The sequence below is a fragment of the Sus scrofa genome, chromosome 13, assembly GCF_000003025.6.
Source record: "Sus scrofa isolate TJ Tabasco breed Duroc chromosome 13, Sscrofa11.1, whole genome shotgun sequence".
Lineage (NCBI taxonomy): Eukaryota > Metazoa > Chordata > Mammalia > Artiodactyla > Suidae > Sus > Sus scrofa.
Window position 1 is genome coordinate 19389418 of NC_010455.5, and position 27972 is coordinate 19417389.

Genomic DNA, 27972 nt, shown 5'->3' on the forward strand with positions numbered 1-27972 from the left:
CTAGTCCTTACGGTTTTCAACTTTTCCTTCTCTACTGACTCTACTATTTAGTACGCAAATATATTTAACTCCTCTGATCTTAAAAAAACAACGTTGCTGTGGCTCTGGCGTAGGCTGGTGGCTACAGCTCTAATTAGACCCCTAGCCTGGGAGCCTCCATATACCTCGGGCACAGCCCTAAAAGGTCAAAAGATAAAAAAAAAAAAAAAAAAAAAAAGAAAGAAAAATTTCATTAACCTTTAATTACAGATAATTGTTACAATGTTTTTTATACCTTCTTATCCTAAAGTATAGGAATAATTTATACATATTCTCCTTCCAACTTCTTCCTCAATAAACTGAATCTGACTTCTGTCCACATGACACTACTGAAGCCATTTATTTTCTTTTTCATTTAGGTAATTTCATAAACCTAGTTGTTGAGAAGAAATGTTTATCAATATGTATAGATATGTCAAGGTTTCCTTATACAAATTCCTGTCTCCCAACACAGCAAGCTTCCTCTTTAAAATTTTAAAAGATAAACCTCAAATACCATACCCCTGTTGCCAAAGGATTCAGTATTTTAACTGGCTTTTACCTTTAAAAACCCAGTGGAAACAGCTTTAAATAATGTATTAAGTTTAACATTGAAAGATTATAGTATGAACAATTCTCTAATGATTTCCAAATCCAGTCTCAAGCATGGATCTCTCTTCTGAGTTCTCTACCACCATATCTCAGTGTCACTCTGTGTATCTCTCACTATACCACTATGCCTCTAGAACACCTCCAGTTTGATGTCTCAGGGATTTCAAACTCAAAATGCATACAACTCAGCAAGCTTTTGGCTGTTCATCCTTTAGCAACCTACCAATAGATTGAGTGACTCTTTGAATACATACATACATACATACATACACATATATATATGTGTGTATATATATATATATATATTTTTTTTTTTTTTTGCTTTTTAAGGCCGCACCCGTGGCATATGGAAGTTCCCAGGCCAGGGGTCCAACTGGAGCTATACCTGCCGGCCTACACCACAGCCACAGCAACATCAGATCTGAGCCACATCTGTGACATACACCACAGCTCATGGCAAAGCTGGATCCATAACCCACTGAGTGAAGCCAGGGATGGAACCCCCAACCTCATGGTTCCTAGTCGGATTTGTTTCCGCTGCACCACAATTCGAACTCCTAGAAGCATATATCTTTGGATCCATAAATTTCAACCATGATAAACAAGGCTCAAAGTAGAAGAAAACAAAGATACCTAATTACATCTGTCTAAGAAACCTCAGATGAGTGGGAGGGGGTTGAGAAAAAAGAAAGAAGAAGGAAAGAAAGAAGACAGAGAAGAAATGAAAATAAGAGAAAAAAAAAGAAAGACAGACAAAAGCAGAAAGAATTAGAAAATCTATTATTTAAGCCCTGGAAAGAGCTGTAGGCAATTTTCTCACTTTCCCTGAGTGTGAACCTGGGCCAAATAAAGAAAAGAAGATATAGAGACATCTTTCCCTTCTGCAAAGAAGCAGACATGCTATTCAAACCTTAAAAGAATCAAAAGAAACAAATTAGGTCAATCTCCTGGCACTATTATGGTTTTTTCATGGAAAAAATTGCTACAAATGGATTTCTAGTTCACATTAAAACATTTCAAATTTATATTTTCTTTTCTGGTACTAATTTATATTTTCTTTTCTGGTACTAATGATAGACATCAAATATATGTTTTTATTTTTAAGACTCAGGATGAACAAGTTTTATTTTTGTTTTCCATTTTTCCCCACTTAAAAAAATTAATGTATAATTCAGGTACCATAAAAATTCACTCTTTTATAGTATACAATTCAGTATTTTTCATATAGTCACAAGATTGCACAGCCCTCATAAATATCTAATTCCAGAACGAAACCTTACACCCATTGATGTCATTCCTTTTATTCACGACTCCCAACCATTGGCAATGATGGATTTACTTTCTGTTTCTTTGAATTCACCTATTTTAGGCATTTTGTGTAAATGGAATCATAGAAAATGTGCCTGTTTCTAATTTTATAATATTTTCAAGGTCCATCTTAGAGTATGCATTAGTATTTCATTTTTATGCAATGTATTCCTTTTAATGGCTGAGGAATATTCTGCTTCATTGGCTATATATTCCTATTTAACCATTCACCAGTTGATGGACATTTGGGCTGTTTCCACTTTTTGGCTATTATGAATAACGTAGCTGTACATATTGTTTACATGCTGTACATGTAAAACATTCATGTACATGTTTTTATTGAGAACATATGTTCCATATGTCTTGAGAATATAGCTTGGAGTGGAACTGCTGGGTCATATGGTAATTCTATGTTTCACTTTTTGAGAAATTGCCATCCCACAGTGGCTCCACTTCCATTCTATGAGCGGTGTGTAAGAGTTTCCATTTCTCCATATCCTCACCAGTATTTGCTACTGACCATTTTCTGGATAATAGCCATCCTGGTGTGTGTGAAGAGGTAATCTCATTGTGCTTTTGATTTGCACTTCCCTAGTGTCTAATGATGTTGAGCATCTTTTCATGTGCTTTCACTGGTAATCTGTATACTGTCTTTAGAGAAATGTCTGTTCAAATCCTTTGTCTGTTTTTCTTTTTTTTTTATTTTATGGCCATACTCATGGTACATGGAGTTCCCAAGCCAGGGATTGAATCTGACCCACAGCTGTAACCTATGGCACAGTTGTGGCAATGCTGGATCCTCTAACTCACTATGCCCGCCTAGGGATCATACCCATGTCTTCACAGTGACTCAAACTGCCGCAGTCAGATTCTTAACCCACTGCACCATGATAGGAACTCCATTTTGTGTTTTTTTTTTTTTTTTTTTTTTTTTTTTAGGGCTGCAACTGTGGCATAAGGAGGTTTCCAGGCTAGGGGTTGAATCAGAGATACAGCTACTGGCCAGCACACCAGATCCGAGATGCGTCTGCGATCTACACCACAGTTCATGGCAACACTGGCTCTTAACCCACTGAGCGAGGCCAAGGATGGAACCTGTGCCCTCATGGATGCTAGTCAGATTTGTTTTTGCTGAGCCATGACAGGAACTCCTGTCTATTTTTAAATTGAGTTGTCTTTTTGTTACTGAGTTGTATGAATTCTTTAATATGTGAGAGATGAGTCCCTAATCTGATATGATTTGCAAATGTTTTCTCTCATTTTGTGTGTTGTTTTTTCACTTTCTTTTTTTCTTATTTTTTTCACTTTCTGAATGGTGCCCTTTGAAGTAATACATTTTTAATTTTGATGAAGTCCAATTTATTAGTTTTTCTTCAGGTGTTTGTGTGTTTGGTGTATTATCTAAGAAAACACTGCCTTATCCAAGGTCACAAAGATTTATACCTGGGTTTTCTTCTGAGAGGTTCATAGTTTAGCTATTACATTTGGGTCTTTAATCCATTTGGGATTATTTTGGATATGGTATGAGGTAGAGGTACAAATTCATTCCTCGGCATGTGGCTATTCAGTTTTTCCATGACCATTTGCTGAAAAGAATTCTTTTCCTACTGCATGGTCTTGGCACCTGTGTTGAAAGTGAACAGCCCATAAACGTATGGGTTTAGGAGTTCTCGTTGTGGCTCAACAGAAACAAGTCCGACTAGTACCCATGAGGATGCAGGTTCAATCCCTGGCCTTGCTCGGTGGGTCAGGGATCCAGCACTGCTGTGAGCTGTGGTGTAGGTTGCAGACACGGCTCGGATCCCATGTTTCTGCGGCTGTGGTGTAGGCCAGCAGCTGTAGCTCTAATTTGACCCCTAGCCAGGGAACTTTCATATGAGGCAGGTAGGGCCCTAAAAAGCAAAAACCAAACAAAATCAAACCATATAGGTTTAATTCTGGACGCTCAATTTTATTACATTGGTGAATATGTCTGTATGTCTGTACCACACAGACTTGATTATGGTTGTTTTGAAGTAAGTTTTGAAATTGAGAAGTGTGAGTCTACCAAGTTTATTCTTTTTTTGGGGGGGGGGTGGGGAGGGACAGAAGCACAGGTAACAACCTGGACTTGCAACTGATGTCTCAAGTGGGAGTGAGATGAGGTGGGGGGAGTCTTAACAGACTGAGCCTCTAACCTGTGAGTCTGTGTTAACCATGGTTGGTGTCACAACAGAATTGAATTTTAAGACACCCAGCTATTGTCTGAGAATTGCTTGGTGTGAAAAACCCACACATCTAATCTAGTGTCAGCAGTATTATGAGTGTGACTAAAGGAGGAACACTAGAAGGCTTTTTTCTAGAGAAGTCTTACACTTCTTTTGCTATAGTGATTTATTCTTTTTGAAGCTACTGCAATTGGAATTGTTTTCTTACTTTCATTTCCTGATTGTTCATTGCTAGCATCCAGAAATACAACTGATTTTTGTATACTGATCTTGTCTTCTACAACCTTGCTGAACTCACTAATAAGCTCTAACAGTTTTTTTGTGTGTCTCTTTGTGTTAATACCTTGGGATTTCCGATATATAATATGTTTTCTGTAAATAGGTTTACTTCTTTCCCAATCTGGATACTTTTTATTTCTTTTTCTGGCCTGACCTGGCTGGAACCTCCATAATAATGCTATTAGAAAGGACAAGAGTGGACATCCTTATCTTGTTTCTGATTTGGGGGGAAGCATCTAGTCTTTCATTGATACATATCCACTAGCTGGCAATCTTTCAGATTTTTTTTTTAATCAGGTTCAGAAAGTTCCCTTCTATCTTCGTTTGTTGACTACTTTTATCGTGAAAGTGTGTTGAATATGTCAAATGCCTTTTCCGCATCTACTGAGGTCATTTTTGTCCTTCACTCTGCCAATATGATATATTACATTGGTCATGTGCTTTTTGTCCCTTATTCTTCTAATATGATATATTATATTGGGCCGTTTTCGTGTATTGAAATAACAATGCATTCCTTGCAAGGTAATGTTTCTAGTACAACTTTTATGAAAATTAAAAGTACCAATCAACCCAGTGCTGACATCTTTGTCCAATCTCTCATCTATGCATAATTTTATATAAAATGATGAAATTATCACACAGTGTTTGATAGGCCATATCATTTGCTCTTTGCTGAAAATCAAAAGATAAACTGTAAATGGCTACATGGTATATACAAAGATACACCGTAACATAATCACTCCTTCTTTGTTAAGACATGAAGGTTGAATCTAATACATCTATTACTAAAAACATATTCTTTCTATTTTTTGGCACAATTACCTATAAACATTGGATTACTGGCTCAAAACTGAGCATTTTTAAAAAGCTTCATGAGTATCACTAAAATGTCACTCAGATAAAGTTTCCATAAATAATTCACATCAGCACTTTTAACCACACTCTTTGGCAATAGCAGGCAACTACCTTAACTTGCTTGTTTTATTTACAGGTTTTTCTATTTGCATTTGTTAAATTACAACTCAGATTCAATATCTATTCTGGTGTTTTGGGGCAATTTTTGAAATATGCTTTTCTTGATACATGTAGAATTTTTTTTCTATAAAAATAAGCTCATCTGTTTCTCATAGTTTTATAAACCTGGGACATTTTAGCTATTTTTGTAGTACATGGCAAAATCTTTTTCCTGTTTAGTTTTCAGCCACTTGATTTTATATTTTCACACTTATTTGAGGGACTTTTCTCTTTTTTGGTTTTTATGCTTATAAATTTCTTCTCCAACCTAAGATTAGATGAGTACTCAACTACCATGTTTTAATCAACTTGCTTCATATTTTGTTCAATTTTTCAGTCATTTGGAATAAATTTTTATATAATGTGAAACATGGTTCTAGCTTAATTTTGTACCAAATTGTAAGCCACGCTGTCTAAACACCACTGACTGAATAATTTATCCTTTCCTCATTGGTGAGGTTATGCCAACTTTATCATGTACTACATTCATACATTCAGAATCTCTGCACTTCCTATTGTATTCTACTGGTACTAACCAAGAGGAAGAAAATGAAGCACAAGACAGAGATAAATAACATGGATAACCGACCTGAAACATTTACATTTGATGGATATGAAAAAAAACCCTGAATAAGTATGGGAATGTATGTTTAAGCTTTGATTATGATTAAGCTTTGCAGTTTTCTCAGATCCCCAAAAGGTTTTAACTTCTTAGTAAGGGAACAGAGGTAGGAGAAAGAGAACAGAGAAGCTGGGTACGAGACGAATGCCCTTTTCAAACTCTGAGTAACCGGTAGTTGGATATGGCAGTAGAGCAGAACTGTGAAAATTCTACAGGCAAATCATGGAATCAAGAATTGTTCCTTGATTAAGAGGATTAGGAGAACAATGGGGGAAGAGTGAAAAAAAGGCATTTTAGACACCTTAGGATTTCATCCCACGGACAGAATCATATTAAAATAAATGGACTCTCCTTAACATGAAAGAGAAATGATAAAGATATCACCATTATCATTAACTGAAACTGATTACAGTTCACTGACTCACTGAGACCAGTGAGTCTCAGTATGACCTCCCAGAGTTGGCTGTCTTACCTAGTGATGCATAGGAACCTGGGTTCAGGGCACCTGCACCTAACCGCCCACTCCGCACAGACTGCCCAGCAGCATGATGTGCTTTGGCACCAGCAGCTGCATTCACATCAATGTCACTTCGTGAGCGCTGCAGGCTTCCTGGAAGGGAATTGGCTTTGCTGCTGCCTGTGGATACTATGGGAAAAAGTTAAGGTAATCTGTATTATTTTAATCACTGCAAACAGCATGAAAGTTACAAAAAATTTAAACCACCATGAGATAATCCATGATAACAAATTGTCAAAAAGGAAAAAGTAATCAAATGGATGTTAGAAAGTATTTATAATATTTTAAAATCAGAATGTCTCAGTTTCAATTCTAAATTTTTTGGACTATTTTCTCAATATTTCTCTGCCTCATTTTTCCCTTCCAAAAAATGGGAAAAATAATATAGTTTGTAAATTCACAGGACTATTTCATAGATGAAAAGATGATATTTATGACTGATTCATGAAAATGAGGCACTGGGCAAGATAAATAGATGCAGCAGTGCTATTTTTTAACTATAAGAATAATGAAAGGAGAACTAGTATGGGAATAGGATTATTCAGAAAATAGTGGAGGTTCTGCCACTCTTTTTTAAAATTATTTTTTTTAATGGCTGCACCTGTGGCATATGGAGGTTCCCAGGCCAGGGATGGATCCAAGTCACAGCTTGGCAATGCCCGATACATTACCCACTGTGCTGGGCCAGGGATCAAACCTGCACCTCTGCAGTGATCCCAGCCACTACACTCAGATTCTTAACCCACTGAGCTACAGTGGGGACTCCAGTTCTGCCACTCTCGGGCAATGAAAATTAAGTCATTATATTTCTAGTATTTAGTTTTTCAGTTTTAAAGAGAAGCAGTTTTATAAACTCTATGAGTTATGACCCATTAAAGGCTTTGAAATCAACTCAGTGGGTCATGAAAGCATTTTAAAGAAGTGAAACATAAAGAAAATAAAGTGTGTCACTAGTAAGGGTAAGTAAGCATCCTGGAATTTCAGATTATATTGTATATGTATTCCTGTATACAGTATACTACATAGTAGATGTATCTTGTATGTATATAACTGTATACACTACAATGTGTATACTACATGTAGTATATGTATATGGCATACAAACATAGGTACAGTGTAAATGTGTGGTGATGGGTTATGTAAAATGAATTTCTCATTGTGAGTCACATTAAAATAGTTTAAAAGTTACTACTTTTAACTGTTTAGCTTTTTAAAATGTCTTAATGTGCTTTTAGAACATTTAAAGTGTAACTTTTAAGTGTTGTGATCTTTTAAACTCTTGATGTGACTCACTGTGAGAATATCTTTTTACATTGTAACTTTTACTTTATTTAGTAAACAATATGCATGATAACTCTTACTTAAAAAGGCAATTTACCTCTTCCAGCCACAGTTGATGGGTTTGCTGTGGACCATTTGGAAGAAAAAGGGCGACTGCAAGGTAAAAAAAAATACTTTTAGTAAGAAGATTTAATTTACTACTTCTCTGACAACAATTAATGAAATACTATCGAGTTTTCTGAAGGGTTGAGAAGTACCTCTGATTTCAATTTTCCTTTTACAAATTACTTAGAACTGCTTTTTTTCGTCTTTTCTAGGGCCGCACCCGTGGCATATGGAGGTTCCCAGGCTATGGGTCCAATCGGAGCTGTAGCCGCCAGCCTATGCCAGAGCCACAGCAACGCAGGATCTGAGCCGCGTCTGCGACCTACACCACAGCTCACAGCAACGCCAGATCCTTAACCCACTGGGCAAGGCCAGGGATTGAACCCGCAACCTCATGGTTCCTAGTTGGATTCATTAACCACTGTACCACAATGGGAACTCCCAGTTTAGAACTGTTGTTGTCACATACAAATGGTATCTAAATTAGATCTGAAGCAAAAGTGAAATAACTAGCATTGAATAAAGACGGTAAGTTCTACAGAAATAGGAATTAGGTTGCTGTTGTCCACTATGGTCCTCAGCATACATGACATTATTTTACACTCACCATAGGGAACTCAATACTTAATAACGGCATTCTCCAACACTTGTTTCCTGAGATATTTTACTTAGGAGAGAGAGGTAGTATTATCACTAGCACACATGGAATTCCGTTTAACAAAATGCCTAAGTCAAAATGGTTATGACCACTGGCAACTAACGCAGTTACCTTACAGGTAGAACACCATCCACAGTGCTGTAGCGTTAACTGTCTGGGGCAACAGAAACAAAGCTAAGGACTACTGCTGAGGATAACATGTATGTTTAGAAAGCAAAACAGCTATAATCATCTCAAAGAATCCAACATCTTCTTTAGTATCTTTGATTATTTATCTTTAATTTCAATGATACTCTGTAGCAACCACAAACAAATAATATATCTAAATATATACACTTAAGGATCTGGAAAGTATGTGTATAAATTTTAAAAGTGGGAAGAAAGGTTTATATTAGGCTATTAAAATATACTCTGTAAATTAATATTATCAAATGATAAATTTGGTAGTTGGTTATTAAACTCAGTATTATATTATTTTTATACCTGTCTCCTAAAATTGTTAACTCTAATAGGTTAAGGCAGATCACTTCAAGTGCAAAGATTTTAAAGCTGTTTGTTTAAAGATGTTATACTAGCACAAGATAAAATATCTTGATTACTTAAAGTGTGGTCCATGGATAAAAAGCACTGACATTATCCAGGAGTGTGTAAAAAATGGGAAATCTTAGGTCCCATCCCAGATCTACTAAATCAGATTCTGAATGTTAACAAGATCTTCAGATGATCCATATACATTTTAAAGTGTGAGAATAGTAAATAAAAGTAAAGGGTAAAAGAGAAAAAACTCCTTTGAGGCAAAGGATTTATCACAAATTTAGAGAATTATTCCCACAATAATTATTTTTTGAAATCATATCATATATGCTTTTACTCTGAAAACTTATAATCCACTCAACTTTATTTGGTACAGTACTCACAATATTCTTGTGAGTGCTTCCTTGAATTTTGCACCCTAGCTGCCTCCCTTGCCCACCCTGGTCTCAGTCCTGCAGCAGAGAGCTTCCAAGTCAACCAGCAATCTCTGCGGGGTAAAGGTCCTAAAAAGATAGGAATTACAGAGAGGGGAAATCTGTAATCTGAAATTTTCCTTAGGGAAATCTACAGATACTTTTGGGCACTGCTAGCGAGCAGAGAAAGCATTGGAGATCTTAGCAATCTCATGTGGTTAGAGAGACAGAAAATAGGGGCAAGGCTGCCAAGGCAGCAAGGCTTTGAGGTAGCCAACATAATGATAGGAGTGGAGTTATAGAGAAGTGAGTCATATAATTTTGCCCCTTTGAGGGATTTGCTGAAATCCTATGCTGTGAAAGGGGCGAGGAAAGAAGGCAGTGCAATTTTTACCAGTCACCCAGTGCTGTGTAAGAGCTGTAAGATGACTTCTGAATCTGTTACAACTCCTCCGCTACAATGCCCTAGAAGTGGGACATTTACATTATGGACTATTTTCGGGGTATTAAGAAAAGTATATAAATTAGTGCTTCCCAATTTTTTTCACAGACATGAACATACAGAAACAAAAATTTGAATCACTGAACTCTTCATGTAAAGAGAAGTATGTAATTCAACCCTTGAGAAAACAGCAGAAAATAAGCACATTCAGGCATCATTCTTTCATGGCTTTAAGTGAAAACGATGAGATATGCAACCATCCGACTTAAGGAACTCCGGGGAGCTAGAGAGAGGAAGAAATCAACAATCATTCATATGACCTTACTTGAGACTTTCCTGTGAGCTAGATGAGGACCTGTCTGATTGTGGAAGAGATGCTACACTGCCAGAACTCTTTAAGTAGGTCTGAAGACTCTTCTGATAAGAGGGCTCAAGGGAATTATACAATGTTTCAGCTTCACCAGGAAAGTGGTTTCTAAGACCCATATATGTCCTGAAAAACAAATGAACAAACAACAAAATAAAAAAAAAAATCTTAAAGTAATAACTTTGCATGATTAGACATTAATTGTAAAATGGTACATTCAAGAGGTCTGAATTTAAAGGCCACACATTTTTGGGGAGGAGGAGCCGGGTTTGGCCGTACCTGCAGCATGCAGAATTTCCTGGGCCAGGGACCAAACGCATGTCACAGCAGTGACCTGAGCCATGGCAGTAATGATGCCAGATCCTTAACCCACTTAGCCACAAGGGAACTCTGCCCACTGGTTTTTAATATACCCACAATATACCAAAGGAATATTTTCTAAATTTGACAAGTTTTGTTAGAAGAATGGCAGGCTTTTGAGAAAAACAGATCTCAGTTCAAAACCTGACCATAATCCTTACTGTGTGCCCTTGAATAAACTCCCAAATCTCCAAACTTCAGTTGCCAATCTAAAGAGATAGCACCTTTGTGGAAGCATTTTAAGGATTAGAAAAAAACGTATACCAACTGTCCCAGGCAGTACCAGGTACATAACACATGCTCAATAAATTAGTTATTTTTATTCACAACAAAAGTGGATATGTTATGATGGAACAGAAATACTGATGAATATGTAAATGAAAAATGTGAAATTAATCATTAAGACATCCAGGACAGAATTGATGGAGAAAAATCAATCTCAGTTGTAGTAAGAGCTAGTGAGGGAGTTCCTGTTGTGGCTGAGTAGGTTACGAACCCAACTAGCATCCATGAGGATGTGGGTTTGGTCCCTGGCCTCACTCACAGGTTTAAGGATCTGGCATTGCTGAGAGCTGTGGTATAGGTCGCAGATGCAGCTTGGATCCCACATTGCTGTGGCTGTGGCATAGGGCGGCAGATGAAGCTCCAATTTGACCCCTCGCCTGGGAATCTCCATGTGCTGCAAGAGAGGCACTAAAAAGCAAAAAACAAAAACAAAAACAAAAAAAGCTAATCAAATGGAATACTTAGAACACTTCTGATATTTTCATTCTTCCAATATAAATCTTGTCAAAGAAAAGACCAAAGCATGGTCTTTTAAAATGTCATAAAGAGGAGTTCCTATCATGGCTCAGTGGTTAATGAATCCAACTAGGAACCATGAGGTTGTGGTTCCATCCTTGGCCTCGCTCAGTGGGTTAAAGATCCAGCTTGCTGTGAGTTGTGGTATAGGTCTAAGACACGGCTTGGATCCTATGTTGCTGTGGCTCTGGCATAGGCCAGCGGCTACAGTTCCAATTAGACCCCTAGCCTGGGAAGCTCCATATACCGTGGGTATGGCCCTAGAAAAGGCAAAAAGACAAAAAAAAAAAAAAAGTCATAAAGACGCATTACAGACTTACTTTCTTGCCTCCACTCTGGCCTCAGCATCTGCATCATGAATTCCCTTTTTAATAGTTTCAACCAAGACAGCTGCATGCCTATAAAATAAAACATCTTTAGATTCACATGCAAAAGGTATTTTACCACAAATGATACTGCCTCTATGTTACTCATCAATCACAAAGGGGCAGGGGAGATAAAAAGATAATTAGTATACAATAATAAACCTAAGACCACAAAAGATTTCCTAATAACACATCTCATACATTTCATTCATGTATGCTTTCCTTCTGACAAGTCGAAAACTATAAAACTGAACATAATTTTTTTTTTTTTTTTTGTCTTTTTGCTATTTCTTGGGCCGCTCCCGCGGCGTATGGAGGTTCCCAGGCTAGGGGTCGAATCGGAGCTGTAGCCACTGGCCTACGCCAGAGCCACAGCAACTCGGGATCCGAGCTGCATCTGCAACCCACACCACAGCTCACGGCAACGCTGGATCGTCAACGCACTGAGCAAGGGCAGGGACCGAACCCGCAACCTCATGGTTCCTAGTCGGATTCGTTAACCACTGCACCACGACGGAAACTCCTGGACATAATTATTTTTAAACAGAGTCCAGATATATACTACTCAAATTAAAATTTTTCATGAATTAAAAAAAGCCTTTTGTGTAGTTCCTCACTAACCTATCATTGTAGAAAATGATTTGCTAATAGTATGATCAGTTATGATCTAACCAACTGAATAGTAGCTGCCAAAAAAGAACTTAAGGAAACCTTGGAATTATATCATGCCTGCATTAAACAATGAATTGTTTTTAAAAAATAGGTTATGAATAGATTTAGTGATTTCCATGAAAATGAAAATTAGCAACGTGTTCAATATAAAGGCATATATACCTCAAGCTTCAAACTTGAAATTAATGACAAATACAGTCATGCAAACAGCCACTGAGACAACAGCTAACCACAATTGTCTCTTGCTCACCTCAGAGCATCATTAGACACTGCCCAGTACATACTTGACCAATGATACGTGACAGGCGGTGTGGAAAAACTTTCCAATTAATCTCTATTTTTAAAATCTCTTTCCTCTGAAAGGAAGTGCCTTTCTTCTATCTTAAACCATTCATTACTTAATTACACTCTAAGAAACCTATCTTATGTGACTAGAGATACATTTTAAAATATTTACTCAATTTAACCTGGAATATTTTATATAACCCATTTCACCTAAGAGACCCTCAATCACCCCATAGAGAAGAAAATCACAGCTTTAATGAATAAGAGGAGCACCACAGCTTTAAAGGAAAACCAGTACAAACAGCTTTTAAAGCAAAATGAGAAATAATGCAAAACCAATACCATCAATTTCTAAGGAACTGATGACAATGGGAGGGAGAGTGATGGGGAGAGGAAGAGTCGATACCTTTCCAATGAGTGAGTCTGCCACTCCTGTAACAATAAATCTAAAAATTCAAATGAACGCCTGCAAAAGAAAAGATAATTATAACTTAACATTATATTAAGTTATATTAATCTATAACTAAATGTTAATTAATTAACACTTTCTTCCATAACATTGCACTTTGCTCCCTGAATAAGAAATCTTTTTAGATATCTTTACTACCAAATACTTATTTTAGGTCTCCAACTTTTTTTTTTTTTTTTTTTTTTGCTTTTTAGCCACACCCACAGCATATGGAGTGGCTTCCCAGGCTAGGGGTTGAATTGGAGCTACAGCTGCCGGCCTACACCATAGCCACAGCAACATAGAACCCAGGCCACATGGGTAACCTACACCACAGTTCACAGCAATGCCAGATCCTTAACTCAGTGAGTGAGGCCAGGGATCAAACCCCCAACCTCATGGTTACTAGTTGGATTCATTTCCACTGCACCACAATGGGAACTCCAAGGCTCCAACCATTCCTATGCTTAATAGTTCAACAAGACCTTAAGAGTTTCACATAGTTTTAACTTAAAATGTCAAATTTAAAATTTAACTTAATTCAAAAGATACTTATCAAACATACTATGCACTAGAAACTGAAGATATATGATGGTGACCAGGAACATTTTCTTCTATTTCTACATTTGTTTCCTTAAATATATGATTCTTATTTTTTTTTTTTTTTGTCTTTTGTCTTTTTTGTTGTTGTTGTTGTTGTTATTGTTGCTATTTCTTGGGCCGCTCCCGCGGCATATGGAGGTTCCCAGGCTAAGGGTCGAATCGGAGCTGTAGCCACCGGCCTACGCCAGAGCCACAACAACGCGGGATCCGAGCCGCGTCTGCAACCTACACCACAGCTCACAGCAACGCCAGATCCTTAACCCACTGAGCAAGGGCAGGGATCGAACCCACAACCTCATGGTTCCTAGTCGGATTCATTAACCACTGCGCCACGATGGGAACTCCAAATATATGATTCTTCAGCAGATATTTGCATGTTTTCTCCTAAGCCTTCTCAAATTCTTCAATTATCTCATGCTTGAGCTTCTCTTCTTTTCTGGCATCTGATGACACAGCTCTGCCCTTTTTTTTCTTCCTTTATTAACACTTTTCCTCCACCTACCCTTAAATATGTGCCTACCTGGTTAGTGCTGATTTCAGCCCACTTCCCATTTACAGTCTCTCCTTGGGCAGTATCACCTGTGCCCTTAGCGCTGCCCATCAGCTGTACTTCTCACATCTAGTTCTTTATCTCTAGCACTAGTTCTTCAATTCAGTGTCAAAGTGTCAAGCAGCTCACAGTCAGCTCTACACAGGCAGGAAATGTTAACTCAAATACTACATACAAAAGAACAAATTACTCCTTACCCTCTCAAATCTAGTCTTGCAGCCCGTATAATACAAATCACAAAACGAGAAACATAAAGGTTAAATTAACCTGTCCAAAGTGATAAAGTTGGGATTTAAACCTGCTGGCATTCTGACTCCAGACATCACAGCCCAAAGCACCTGACATCACCTCCCTCATCCATACCTAACTATCAAGTTTCATTTCTATACCTGAAATCTCTTGGATTTACTAAATAAAATCTCCTTCAACCAATTGTCATAAATACAGCTCTAGTTCAGACCCTTCCTCTTTGTTTGTTTTTTTGAAACAGAAATTCCTGCTGCCCATCTCTGTAACTTCCTTTTTATTTTATTTTTTTCCCACTATACAGCACAGATCCTTCCTCTCCTACTTAATTAGACCAAAGCTTCTCATTGTCTTTTTAATCACTGCTCATATAGCTGGAATAAAAACTAGGATGGATGACATTACCTCCTCATCAAAAATCGCTAATGGAACAATGGCAAAGTGTCTCTTCCTGACATTCAAAGCCCTCTATGCTGTGACTTCAAGCTATCTCCCCAGCCAATCAGCCTTGTTTCCTACTGAGCCTCCCACTTATCATGTGCTCTGGCCTTGGGGGCTGCCCAATGGCCTGGCAGCAAGCAACATAGCTTTCCACCTCTGCTCAGGTTTTATCCCATTCTCTTTCCAGAGAGGTACTGACTCATTCTCTGACTTCCTCTTCTCTGTCACATTCCTATTTCTCCAATTACCATTTTGTTCAATGCAAGACAGATTGGTAAACCTTTTCTGTAAAGGGGTGGGTAGTAAATGTTTTAGGCTTTGTGAACTACACAGTCTCTATTTCATATTTTCCTTCTTTCCCCCTTTTCAACCACCCTTCAAAATGTAAGAAACAGCCTTAACTTGTGTGCTATAATAAAACTAGATTGCTGGACAGATTTGACCAGTGGGCTGTTGTTGTCTGCTGACCCCTAACATAAGAGAGAAGTAATTAAACAACTGTCACCCAAACTCCAAATCACTTACAGATAATAATGATATCTTATTTAGCTTCTTCTTAACATTAAGTACTTTAATAAACATATTTATCAAATAAACAAGAGAAAAAGTTCTTTACAATTTTCTTAAACATCCAATGCACAAATCCTGTTTTTGCTATCTTTATGAATGATGGCAATAGTGGTGCTATTAAAGACTGTAGAAATCATAAGGAAAGAGATACTGACTGATTGACCTGTTATGGCTGTATACTCTATGCCAAACATTATGTTCAGTTCTACTAGTATGCATCTCATTTAATCCTCACCTCTTTTTGGGGTCCACATCATCAGCCCTACAAACATATGTAGACACTGAGGTTCAGGGCAGTTAACTGCCTGAGACAGGACAGTCAATGGTTGCAGTTGTAGGACTCTAAGGGAGGCCCTACTCTGGAATCTATACTCTCTGAAAACCAAACTAGTGCCCCAAATAAACCAAACCTTAACAGGATAAGACCCAGAAACATGGGTGGTCACAGTGACTGTTTTGTTCCCTTTTCTCCTATATGACATGATATAACATTTTTAAATAAGGTTTCTAGGAAGGAAAAAATTGATGACAACTAATTTTGGTACACAACTAAGAATTAAACATAATGTAAGAATATTCGACATAAAGCTACACAAGGAATAGTTTCTCCTAAAACTTACCTCCTTACAGGAACTGATTTTGATGTGCAATTGCTTGTTATTAAAGGTATAAGTCTGGGTACATGAGTATGCTGAAAAAGACATTTTAGAAAAGGTTGAAAAATCCTGTGTACTTCACACAATCCTTTTTGCCATTTACCTTACATTCAAGTATTTCGTTACATTAGAACAGGACAAAAGTACCATAAAATCAGATTCTGAAAGAAATTTAGAGCAGTCAAAATATTTTCCCAAGTTAAAGTTAACAGTAATGACATAGTTTCAGAAGGACAGAAATGCTTAAAATATTAAATAATAAAAAAGAGTTAATTATAATAGCAGAGAACTATTAGGATAGTGTACTCTGGGGGGAGGGAGCACCAAGAATGACCCGGCATGTATCTGTTCTTTTTTTTTTTTTTTTTTGTCTTTTTGCCTTTTCCAGGCCTGCACCTGCGGCATATGGAGGTTCACAGGCTAGGGGTCGAATCAGAGCTATAGCTGCTGGCCTATGCCACAGCCACAGCAACGTGGGATCCAAGCCGCGTCTGCAACCTACACCAAAGCTCACAGCAATGCTGGATCCTTAACCCACTGAGCAAGGCCAGGGATCGAAACCACAACCTCGTGGTTCCTAGTTGGATTCATTAACCACTGAGCCACAACGGGAACTCCTGTGTTTATCTTATTTTCTTTCTTTATTTATTTTCTGAAGTACCATCGCTCTTACTGGTAGAAGACAGTAACTGCTATGTCATCAAAGCAGATTATCAGAATGAATCTATGTAAGTACTGTGAATGTACTTTGAAATGGCGATTTTTTTTTTTTTTTTGTCTTTTGTCTTTTTACGGCTGCACCCACACCACATGGAGGTTACCAGGCTAGGGGTCAAATCAGAGCTGTAGCCACTGGCCTATGCCACAGCCACAGCAACAAAGGATCCAAGCCATTTCTGTGACCTATACTACAGCTCACGGTAATGCCGGATCCTTAACCCACTGAGCGAGGCCAGGGATTGAACCCATGTCCTCAGGGATGCTAGTTGGGTTCATTAGCCACTGAGCCATGACGGGAACTCCTGAAATGGTGATTTTAACTGAACTTTCATTCTAGCTGAGCCAAAGTTCTCTAGGATTCAGGTAAAGTTCAGTATATCTAATATTCTGATTTCTATTAGTAATCTTATGTTCTTCAGTGATGCAAACACTAAAAAGTTCATAATAGACATAAGAGTAAAATCGTAACCTAAGCATACACATTTGATGCTTTAAGTCTCCCATGTTTCCTCTTAGCTAATGGTACAGGCTGGGTTACCTAGGAAGCAGGCTCTAAGATGGAGTTCAGCATTGAGGATATTAAGAAGTACTCTTGGGATGAACAGCTGTGGAAGGGAGGAGACAGAGCAGGAGTGCATAGAGGAAGAAATCAATCTGTGATGTGGCCCAAAGATATCCTTGCCCAAAGCCAGTGGGGAGCTCTGGAGCTAAAATGGCCCTTCGGAATAGTGTCAAATTGGTCTTGGACGGCCAAACCTTTACAGTTCGAATCAGTGACTGAATGTGGCCCATAGGAAGACATAAGACCTTGGGAAGGCAGCTCTCTGCAAGCTGAAGTGGTCCTTAAAGAGGCTGGAAGATGAAACTCTGCAAACAGTGCCTCCAGTATTGGGGAAATGAGCCTTTCACTGAAGGAGAATGTGAGGGCACATCAGTGTGTGTATGTGCCACAACTAACTTCTCCAAAACCAGAGGGAAAACTTTTTTTAGCTCCTCCAGAGGGAACCACTCACAGACTTTAAGTCATTCAAGATGAAGATAATGAAGCAGAATATTGACCTGCATATTATTCGGCTGTTACCTTTAGCATGGAAGGGCTCTGAGGACCCACTCCTTTGGGGCATCCAGAAGAACATTACTTTCCCGAACATAACTGTGAAGTTAAAGCCACAGGAGGTCTCAACTACCATTCTCCTACTCTTATAACCTCCTCAAAATCCTACTGCTAATTAACTCACATCCAACACAGTGGCAGGGATGGAGAGGCAGTGGCTACACCATATGCAGGGGGAGCTGTACCAAAGGAAAATAAAAAATGACTCTCGGAATTACGGATGACACCTACAACCAAACACTAAGTCAGAACAACTTAGAAGCAGTCACCTGGGAAACAGAATACAGAATACAGAAAATAATGTAAAACAACAACAAAATACCTGATTTGTATTTTCCGTGAGATGATAGGAGAGCATTCATCAATAATATGAGACAAGCTCATGAAAAAAAGAGCAATTTGAAAACAATATATCAAGAGTAAACAAATCTAAGAATGGCAAAGTTGTACTGTCAAGTAAGGAGAATTTAAAGGAATTTTTCCTGAGAACACACACATCTAAGACAGGAGACAAAAAATTATTCAAGAAATGATAAATGATAAGCAGAAGCAATAAATAAATGATCCATGAAAATGAGCGTAAATTTAAGGAAACTTAATTTTACTCAGAAATCCTATTTTTTTCTTTTTTCTTTTTTTTCTTTGTCTTTTTAGGGCTGTACCCATGGAATATGGAGGTTCGCAGGCTAGGGGTCAAATTGGTGCTGTAGCTGCCAGCCTATGCCACAGCCACAGCAATGTGGGATCTGCGCAGCATCTGCGATCTATACCAGAGCTCACAGCAATGCTGGATGCTTAAACCACTGAGTGAGGCCAGGGATCAAACCCGCATCCTCATGGATACTAGTCGGGTTTGTTAACCACTGAGTTATAACAGGAAGTCCAAGTCAGAAATCTTAATCTACTGTGTATGGAAAGCACTAATGAAAGATGCCTGCTGTGAGGAAACTCCTGACATAAAGCATCCTAAAATTTATTTGCTTATTTTTTAAAATAAAAGAATCAAATGATATCTCACTTAGGGAAAACAAGTGAGAAAAAGTTAAGAAAACAATTCTGAGTGAAAAGGAAGCAACTCTGAGGGAAAAGAAATGTGAACCTAAAGTCCAGTTATCTTAGTTTTTATATAAGAGCAAAGAAAAGCCATTTCAAAATATGCAAAGATAAATACACATGAAAATTGAGAATATATTAAAACCAAACAAAAACTTAAAATGCAGGTAAAAGTTTACTAATAAACACTGGATAGGAGTGAAAGCATAAAAATCCAGTTAACTTCAATTGCTGAAAATGAAAATGTCATTGCTCAATTTAGTGGTTAAGTGGAAAAAAGATGTGAGTAAGATAAAATATACACTCTTTAAAAGGTGGGGGGAGTGAAACATAGGTTTTATTCTTAATACCAACAAAGAATAAGGAACTGCTAAGAAAATAATGAAACAGGTGAGAAGGCACAAAGAACAGAAAACAGAAAAGACAGGAAAGAAAAAAATACTTCTTTTAAGATGGTAGGCGTCAAAAGCTTTTACCATACATAAAGTATTTATACATAAAACAAGAATTGTTAGGAAAACAAAGTTGTTGAAAATAAAAATCAGAATCTGCCAAATAAAGAAGCTTCTAAAAAAAGAAAAGGAGACCATAGGAGTTCCCACTGTGGCACAAGGGCTAAGGATCCAATGTTACCACAGCTGTGGCTCAGATTCAGTCCCTGGCTGGGAACTTCCACATGCTGCAGGTGTGGCAAAACAAAACAAAACAAAACAACCTTAAAGAATTTGAATAATATAAATACCAAGATAGATTTAGTGGTGAATAAATTAGTACTCTATAAACAAATTCCATATTTTGCAACTACTAAAAGATTACCTACATAGACTTATAATGTAGTAGGATATTAACAAACTTCAGGTTATTCACTGAAAAATAAATTGTACAATCAAATTCTATAATCAGAATGTCACAAAATTACAAAATGATGAGAACAAAAGAGCCATCTGAAAATGCAAAAAATACCCTTAAGTAATTCAAAGAGAAAGTTGAAATGGAAATTATAAATTATTAATAAATCTGGAGTTCCCATCAAGGTTCAGTGGTAACAAACCCCACTAGGATTTCTTCATAGGCACTGGATTTCACTGCTGGAAAAAACCTTCTGATACAGCAGTATTAGAAAGAAACTTCATTTAATAGGAGTGGACCAACTGATCAAGAAACTGAAAAGACATTTAAGAAACAGACCCATATATTTATGGAAATTCACTACATGAAAACGGAGGTATTTTAAGAAAAGACTGAACTATTCACTACATGCCACTGGGTCAACTGGTATTTTTTGTATTTGGGGGGAAAATGAAGTTAGATACCCCTTTTTCACAAAGAAATAAAAGTAAGATCTAAATCTAAGAAACAAAATTATAAAGGTTTAAAAGATCTGAATATTTTATTATTGTGAAATGGAGAAGGTTGTTTTAACTATAATAAAACTTACAAGGAGTGTTACCTCAATGCAAAACAATTTTAAAGTTCTCTATTATAACAAATGATAGCTTAAACAATATTTGAAGAATTGACAAACTGGTAGAAAATATTTGCAACATATATAAAACGGAATTAATATAAAGTCATCCCTCAGTGTCCATGTGGGTTGGTTCTAAGACCCTATAAGGATACCAAAATCCATAGATGCTCAACTCCCTATATAACATGGTAGAGTATTTGCATGCAACCAGCCCACATCCTCCTGTACACTTTAAGTCATCTCTAGATTACTTATTACTGTTCATATAATGTCAATGTATAGATAAATAGTTGTAATTACAACATAAATTGTTATGTAAATAGATGCCAGCAGGAGGCATACTCAAGTTTTGCTTTTTGGAAATTTTTGGAAAATTTTTTCCTGCCAGCACTTGCCATTAGAGGTTGGTTTAATCCATGGATGCAGAACCCATGGATAAGGAGGACTGATTATACTTATTATATATAAAAAAGGCCTTGGAAATCAGTGAGGAAAAAACACACAGATTATAAATTGGCCATCCATAGAAAAATTATTAAAGGAAAAAAAAACTTAACCACTCTAGTAATCTGAGAAATGCAAAGCAGAATATGAAATAGTATTTCATTTGTTAAATTACTGAAACTTCTCTAAGACTAATAATATACAATCTTGGTAGAGAATGGAGAAAAAGAACTTCACAAACTTTATGGAGAAGAAATGTGAGGATAACTTAATGTTATGTCCTTTAAGAGAGAATTAATTTAGACATTAAAAAGAATTATATGTATGGACAAGGAAAGCTGCCCAAGCATATGATATTTAAAAAGTTTAAAAAACCATTTTTACATATGTGTAACATATAATACCACATTTACATTTTGTAGTAGATATAGTTTGCATGGGCACAGAATAGAAATTTTCAAAAGTATATACTGAGTGGCTAGAGTGAAAAGATGTAGAAGAGGAGAATTCAAGGGAAGAGATTTATTTTTTTAACTGTTGTTTTGGGCAATTTCAAGATGTGGATGATGAGAAATATTAAAAACTTTCATCTTTTATCACTGCCTAAAACATGTTTACTGTTTTACATTTGCCTATTACTACCTGTAATGTGTATGTTGTGCTATATTTTGTATGCAAGGATGTTTACTTTGTAATCCTCTGTATTATTTAAATGTTCTATAATAACTGTGTATTGCTTTTATTATCAGAAAAATAACTCAGGCATTCCTGTTGTGGCTCAGCCGTAACGAATCCGACTAGTATCCATGAAGATGAGAGTTCAATCCCTGGCCTCAGTCAGTGGGTTAAGTATCCAGCATTGCTGCAAGCTGTGGTGTAGGTCACAGACATGGCTCGGATCCTGTGTTGCTGTGGCTGTGGCTATGGCAAGCAGCTGCAGCTCTTTTTTAACCCCTTGTCTGGAAACTTCCATAAGCCACATATACAGCCCTAAAAAGCAAAATAATAATAATAATAATGATAATAATAATAATAATAATTCAAAAGTAATTTTCCCTCAGGGTTTTAAAAATACCAATGATTTATTTATGTACATTGCAAGAGAGACCAGAGAGACAGAAAGACACACAGAGAGAGGAGGGAAGACAGAAAAAAGGAAAGAGAAGGAAAGAAAAGAACCTACCCGAATTATGAATCTGATTGCTGCACATCCAGAAGTTGCCATGACTTTTGCACTATTGGGGACGAGATTAAAAAGTGTAGGTACAATGGCTTCAGCGCCATGATCAAACTTGTTTCCCAAAACTGTTGAAAGATGGCTACAAAGGAAGACGAAAAATATTTTTTTAAAAAAAGAGTGTAACATTAAATATAGATAGGACCAAATAATTTTAAAATATTCTTTTAATGAATTAACTTAAAATTTTTATTTTAACTAGTTCTAATGGGAGATAAACAAAAGAGAAAGGGAAGTGAAGATATTATGTATCTCCTTCTTTTTCTGGTTCTTTTAACTGTCTAGTGTAAAGTTGAAATTTGGCATTTTACCCTCTCTTTACAGTGGCACTTGGAGAAGCCATCTGATCTCAGAAGTTAACCATTAATATGTCATATAAGACGTTCCACTGTGATTGTCCTGACGTTTAGTCTTTATTCATCAGATATTTCCATTCTGATGCCCTAATATAAATCTTTTATTTTTTTGCTTTTTAGGGCTGCACCCTCAGCATATGGAGGTTCCCAGGCTAAGAAACAGAGGTATAGCTGCCATAGCTGTCAGCCTATACACCACAGCCATAGCAATGCCAGATCTAAGCAGCATCTGTGAACTATACCACAGCTCACGGCAACGCCAGATCCTTAACCCACTGAATGAGGCCAGGGATCGAACCCACAACCTCATGGTTCCTAGTCAGATTCGTTTCTGCTGCACGATGATGGAAACTCCATGATGCCCTAATATAAATCTTAGGTCTAACAATATTTTACAAACAAGAAAAATCTTACCCAAATCAGTACTCTTCAAGACACATTCTCTATTTCTATTAATGTTACCACCATTATTTTATTCACAAATACTCTCCCCTGACTTCCTGGGGTAGGATTTCAGAATTCCTGACTGAAAATACAACTGCACCATACACAGGTTCGTTGAGTGATTCTAAAGACATCTGCTTCTCTTTCCAAATCTGCAGTTACACAACTAATCCGGTCTAAATAATTCAACATGATTTTGGTTAAAACATTTAGGAAACACGCTGTAATCAGAGTTCTGACAAAGCTTGTAGTTACTTAATCTCTCTATACTTCTGTCTTATTTAAAATATAAGGCTGGGGTACAGTTACCTCCAAAAATTCAGGTTTCTGATTCAAAGTGGCACTCAGACTCAGACCTACTTATTGGTGTTTAGTTAACCTTCAGTTTTGCAATGTGAAACTCAAATCAGAAGCAAAGCGTTGCCACCTGTGCCTGGGTGTTGCTGTCTTCCTTTAAAAAGTGGGACTTCTGGAGTTCCTATCGTGGCGCAGTGGTTAACGAATCCGACTAGGAACCATGAGGTTGCGGGTTCGATCCCTGGCCTTGCTCAGTGGGTTAAGGATCTGGCATTGCCGTGAGCTGTGGTGTAGGTCGCCGACGTGGTTCGGATCCCGAGTTGCTGTGGCTCTGGTGTAGGCCAGTGGCTATAGCTCCGATTTGACCCCTAGCCTGGGAACCTCCATATGCCGCGGGAGCAGCCCTAGAAAAGACAAAAAAAAAAAAAGGTGGGAGTTCTATTTGGTGGCAGGTAATATACCTGGGAATCAGCTTGATCTTTTTTTTTTTTTTTTGCCACACCCACAACATGTGGAAGCTTCTGGGACAGGGATTGAACCCATGGTACAGCAGTGACCCAAGCCTCTGCAGTGACAATGCTGGATTCCTAAGCTGCTGAGCACACAGGAACTCCAGCTTGATTTTTATACGCTTCCTGGGACGGATGGGGTTGTGAGTGGCCTGAGCAGTGTGATTCCTATACACCAGCCTTTCTGGGGTCTCTACTGAATGCCCTGAGTGGTCCACAAGCTGTTTATCGTATAGCTTCCAACAGTAGTTCTTTCTGGTCCTCAGGAAGCTGGACCTTTACGTGCACAGATCAGTATTCAACTAGAGTCACGGGATCCCCTATAAAGATTTCTATAACTCTTTGTCCATGTATCTCTATTCTCTCCAGGATTGTGCACTGCAAATTTAGCACCTCAACTTTCAGAAACTCCAATCTATGTTTATTCTTCAACTCAGTGAAGCTGCCTTGCTCTGCTTGGGTTCTCCCTTCCTTTCCACAGTCCAGACAATGCATCCAGGTCAAAACTGTGCTGATCATACTGTTCAACTGATTTGTTTCAAGAATTACAGTCCTGCTCTGTCTGCTGTCCATAATTGTCTGACATATTTTTGCCAGTTTTCTGGAAGAGGGCTAATCCTGTACCACTTACTGCATCAAGAAGCCAATTCCTCACCACGGAATATATTTCAAGGTTGCATTTTGTGGATTTTTGTTTTGTTTTGCTATTACTCTTGATATTCAATTATTATTATATTTTTTATCTAGCAATCTTGCTGTATACTTATTAAATATTCTTATTATTATACTGACTTTTATCTAGCAACCTTGTTATATAACCTCAATTATTATCTATCTATTCTCAAAGTTTTCTGCGCAAATAAGTATATCATCTGTTAATAACGACAGTTTTGTTCATTTTCTTGCAATCCTCATAGTTTTTATTTCCTGGGGGTTTTTGTTTGTTTACTGTTCTGACTAGGAATCTAACACAATCCAGATTAGAATTAATAATAGATATCTTTGTATTCTCTCTCCTCAAAGGAATGCTTATATAGCAATGTATATAACAAAGCATTCTGGTTGGGAGCAGTTGTAAAAGGAGTTTAAGTGTTCCATCATCCCTAAATTTTGGAAACATATAAATGTAAGGAATGGGTTTAGAATTTGATAAGTTAATGATGCATGTTACAATTTCAGGATAATTGCTAAAGTATCAGAAATAAAAAGCTTAATATCCAATTTAGTAAAGAGAAAAATACATATAGCCAGTTCTCAGACTCATTCATTTTCCTATAGAGTTAGCAACCAAAAATCTACCGGGGGACTTTTCCTACGTAAACCCATTTTAAGGTTGGTATAAAGTGCTAGTAAGAAAGATTTCTTCAAGCCACACAAATTTAATCCTTAAATATGTAATTTTTGGATCATTCATATGCTTTTTTGGGGTTATCCTGCAACTGCTTTATTTAAGAAGCACTGAATCAATGAGTACAAAATCTATTCATAAAAAATACATATCAAAAAAAGAATATACTTACGCTACAGTAATGCAAGCTTCTCTAACCACCTGGGATCTAAGATCCTTAGCTGAAAGTTTAAGTGCTCCATCCAACAAGCGTAAATGTTGGAAAAAGCAATCATACTGTGCAGCTCCAGCAACAAGCAACGATCGAATTTTCTTAAGCTGAAATAAAGAGAATTTTCATTATTGAATGAAAAAGTGGCAGCGCAAAAAAAAAAAAAAAAAAAAAACCAACAAAATACCTAAACTTCATTATTTGAACAACAACAACAAAATTTCATCAGATTTATATATCTACATTCCGTTTTTTTTTGTTTTTTGTTTTTTTTTTTTGCTTTTTAGGGCCACACCCGCACATAGGGAAGTTCAAAGGCTAGGGGTTGAATTGGAGCTGCAGCTTCTGGCCTACACCACAGGCACAGCAATGTAGGATCCAAGCTGCATCTGTGACCTGCACCACAGCTCTGGATCCTTAACCCACTGAGTGAGGCCAGGGATCAGACTTGGCGTCCTCATGGATACTAGTCAGATTCTTAATCCACAAGCCACAACAGGAATATTCAGACATTTTAACGTGATTAAATGTATCTTATAAATAAACATGCAAACAAAAAAGGCTTTCTGGAAAAGAACATTATACATTCAGCTATATGCATAATATGTAATGTTTGAGTAGGTAAGTAAATTTAAAATTTTTAAGGTAATTTAATTGTGACAAAATACATATTAAAATAAAATCTACCAATTTAATCATCTTAAAGTTTACAATTCACTAGCAGTAAGTACATTCAAAATGTTGTGCAATCATTGTCTATCTACTAAGGAGCCTATTTTCAAAAGAATCAAATTTGGAAACTATACTCATCCATAAGCAAAAGTATAAAATCAAAGGGACTAACCATTAAGTAATCACCAACTCCAATATTTGAACCCATTATCACACTCACTTTGTGAAACAAATATTCCTAAACCTTTAAGCACAGGCTTGCCAAATGTTTTCCATCTAAACATCACACATACCTAATACCTTAATCAACAGAGCTACCCACAGGGGCACATTTATGCTCACATATATTCAGGAGCTAGAATTTTGTCTATTATACCCCTATTATGTATACTTTCACATTCAATTCTGAGGGTTTTTTTAAAAAATGATTTTTATTTTTTCCATTATAGCTGGTTCACAGTGTTCTGTCAATTTTCTACTGTACAGCAAAGTGACCCAGTCAAATACATATATACATTCTTTTTCTCACATTATCCTCTATCATGTTCCATTATAAGTGACTAGATATAATTCCCAGTGCTACACAGCAGGATCTCACTACTTATCCACTCCAAAGGCAACAGTTGGCATCTCTTAACCCCAGATTCCCAGTCCATCCCACTCCCTCCCCCTTGGCAACCACAAGTCTGTTCTCCAAGTCCATAAGTTTTTCTGTGGAAATGTTCATTTGTGTCATACATTAGATTCCAGATATAAGTGATATCATGTAGTATTTTTCCTTTCTCTTTCTTCACTTAGTATGAGAGACTCTAGTTCCATCCATGTTGCTGCAAATGGCACTATTTTTTTCTTTTTTATGGCTGAGTAGTATCCCATTGTGTATATATAAATACCACATCTTCTTAGTCCATTCATCTGTCAATGGACATTTACAATGTTTCCATGTCTTGGTTGTTGTGAGTAGTGCTGCAATGAACATACAGATGCTTGTGTCTTTTTCAAGAAAGTTTTTGTCAGGGAGTTCCCACCATGGCACAGTGGTTAACGAATCCGACTAGGAACCATGAGGTTGCGGGTTCAATCCCTGGCCTTGCTCAGTGGGTTAACGATCCAGCGTTGCTGTGAGCTGTGGTGTAGGTTGCAGACTCGGCTCGGATCCCATGTTGCTGTGGCCCTGGCGTAGGCCGGTAGCTACAGTTCAGATTCGACCCCTAGCCTGGGAACCTCCATTTGCCGCGGGAGCGGCCCAAGAAATAGCAAAAAAAAAAAAGTTTTGTCAGGATATACGACTAAGAGTAGGATTGCTGAGTCATATAGTAGTTCTATATTTAGTTCTGTGAGGTACCTCCATGCTGTTCTCCACAGTGGTTGTACCATTTACATTCCCACCAACAGTGCGGGAGGGTTCCCTTTTCTCCACACCCTCTCCAGCGTTTGTTATTTGTGGACTTATTAATGACAGCCATTCTGACTGGTGTGAGGTGGTGCCTCATAGTAGTTTTGATTTGCATTTCTCTAATCATCAGCGATGTTGAGCATTTTTATATGCTTGTTGGCCATCTGTATATCTTCTTTGGAGAAGTGTCTATTCAGGTCTTTAGCCCATTTTTCCATTGGGTTGTTGGCTTTTTTGCTATTGAGTTGTATAACTGTTTGTATATTTTAGAGATTAAGCCCTTGTCAGGTGAATCGTTTGAAACTATTTTCTCCCATTCTGTAAATTGT

General features: G+C 37.4%; 1 protein-coding gene across 50 annotated transcripts in view; it reads right to left on the reverse strand.

The window, feature by feature from the left end:
* Positions 1 to 27972, reverse strand: part of CLASP2 (cytoplasmic linker associated protein 2) — a 205160-nt gene that overhangs the window by 83988 nt on the left and 93200 nt on the right. For all 50 annotated transcript variants that reach the window (XM_021071582.1, XM_021071594.1, XM_021071595.1 and 47 more), the window contains 8 exons: positions 25537 to 25682; positions 22357 to 22492; positions 16339 to 16409; positions 13267 to 13326; positions 11859 to 11936; positions 10336 to 10503; positions 7956 to 8011; positions 6533 to 6706 (listed from right to left, as the gene is read on the reverse strand). In XM_021071582.1, the coding sequence (XP_020927241.1) occupies positions 6533 to 6706; positions 7956 to 8011; positions 10336 to 10503; positions 11859 to 11936; positions 13267 to 13326; positions 16339 to 16409; positions 22357 to 22492; positions 25537 to 25682 (889 nt within the window). The remainder of the gene's footprint in view (positions 1 to 6532; positions 6707 to 7955; positions 8012 to 10335; positions 10504 to 11858; positions 11937 to 13266; positions 13327 to 16338; positions 16410 to 22356; positions 22493 to 25536; positions 25683 to 27972) is intronic.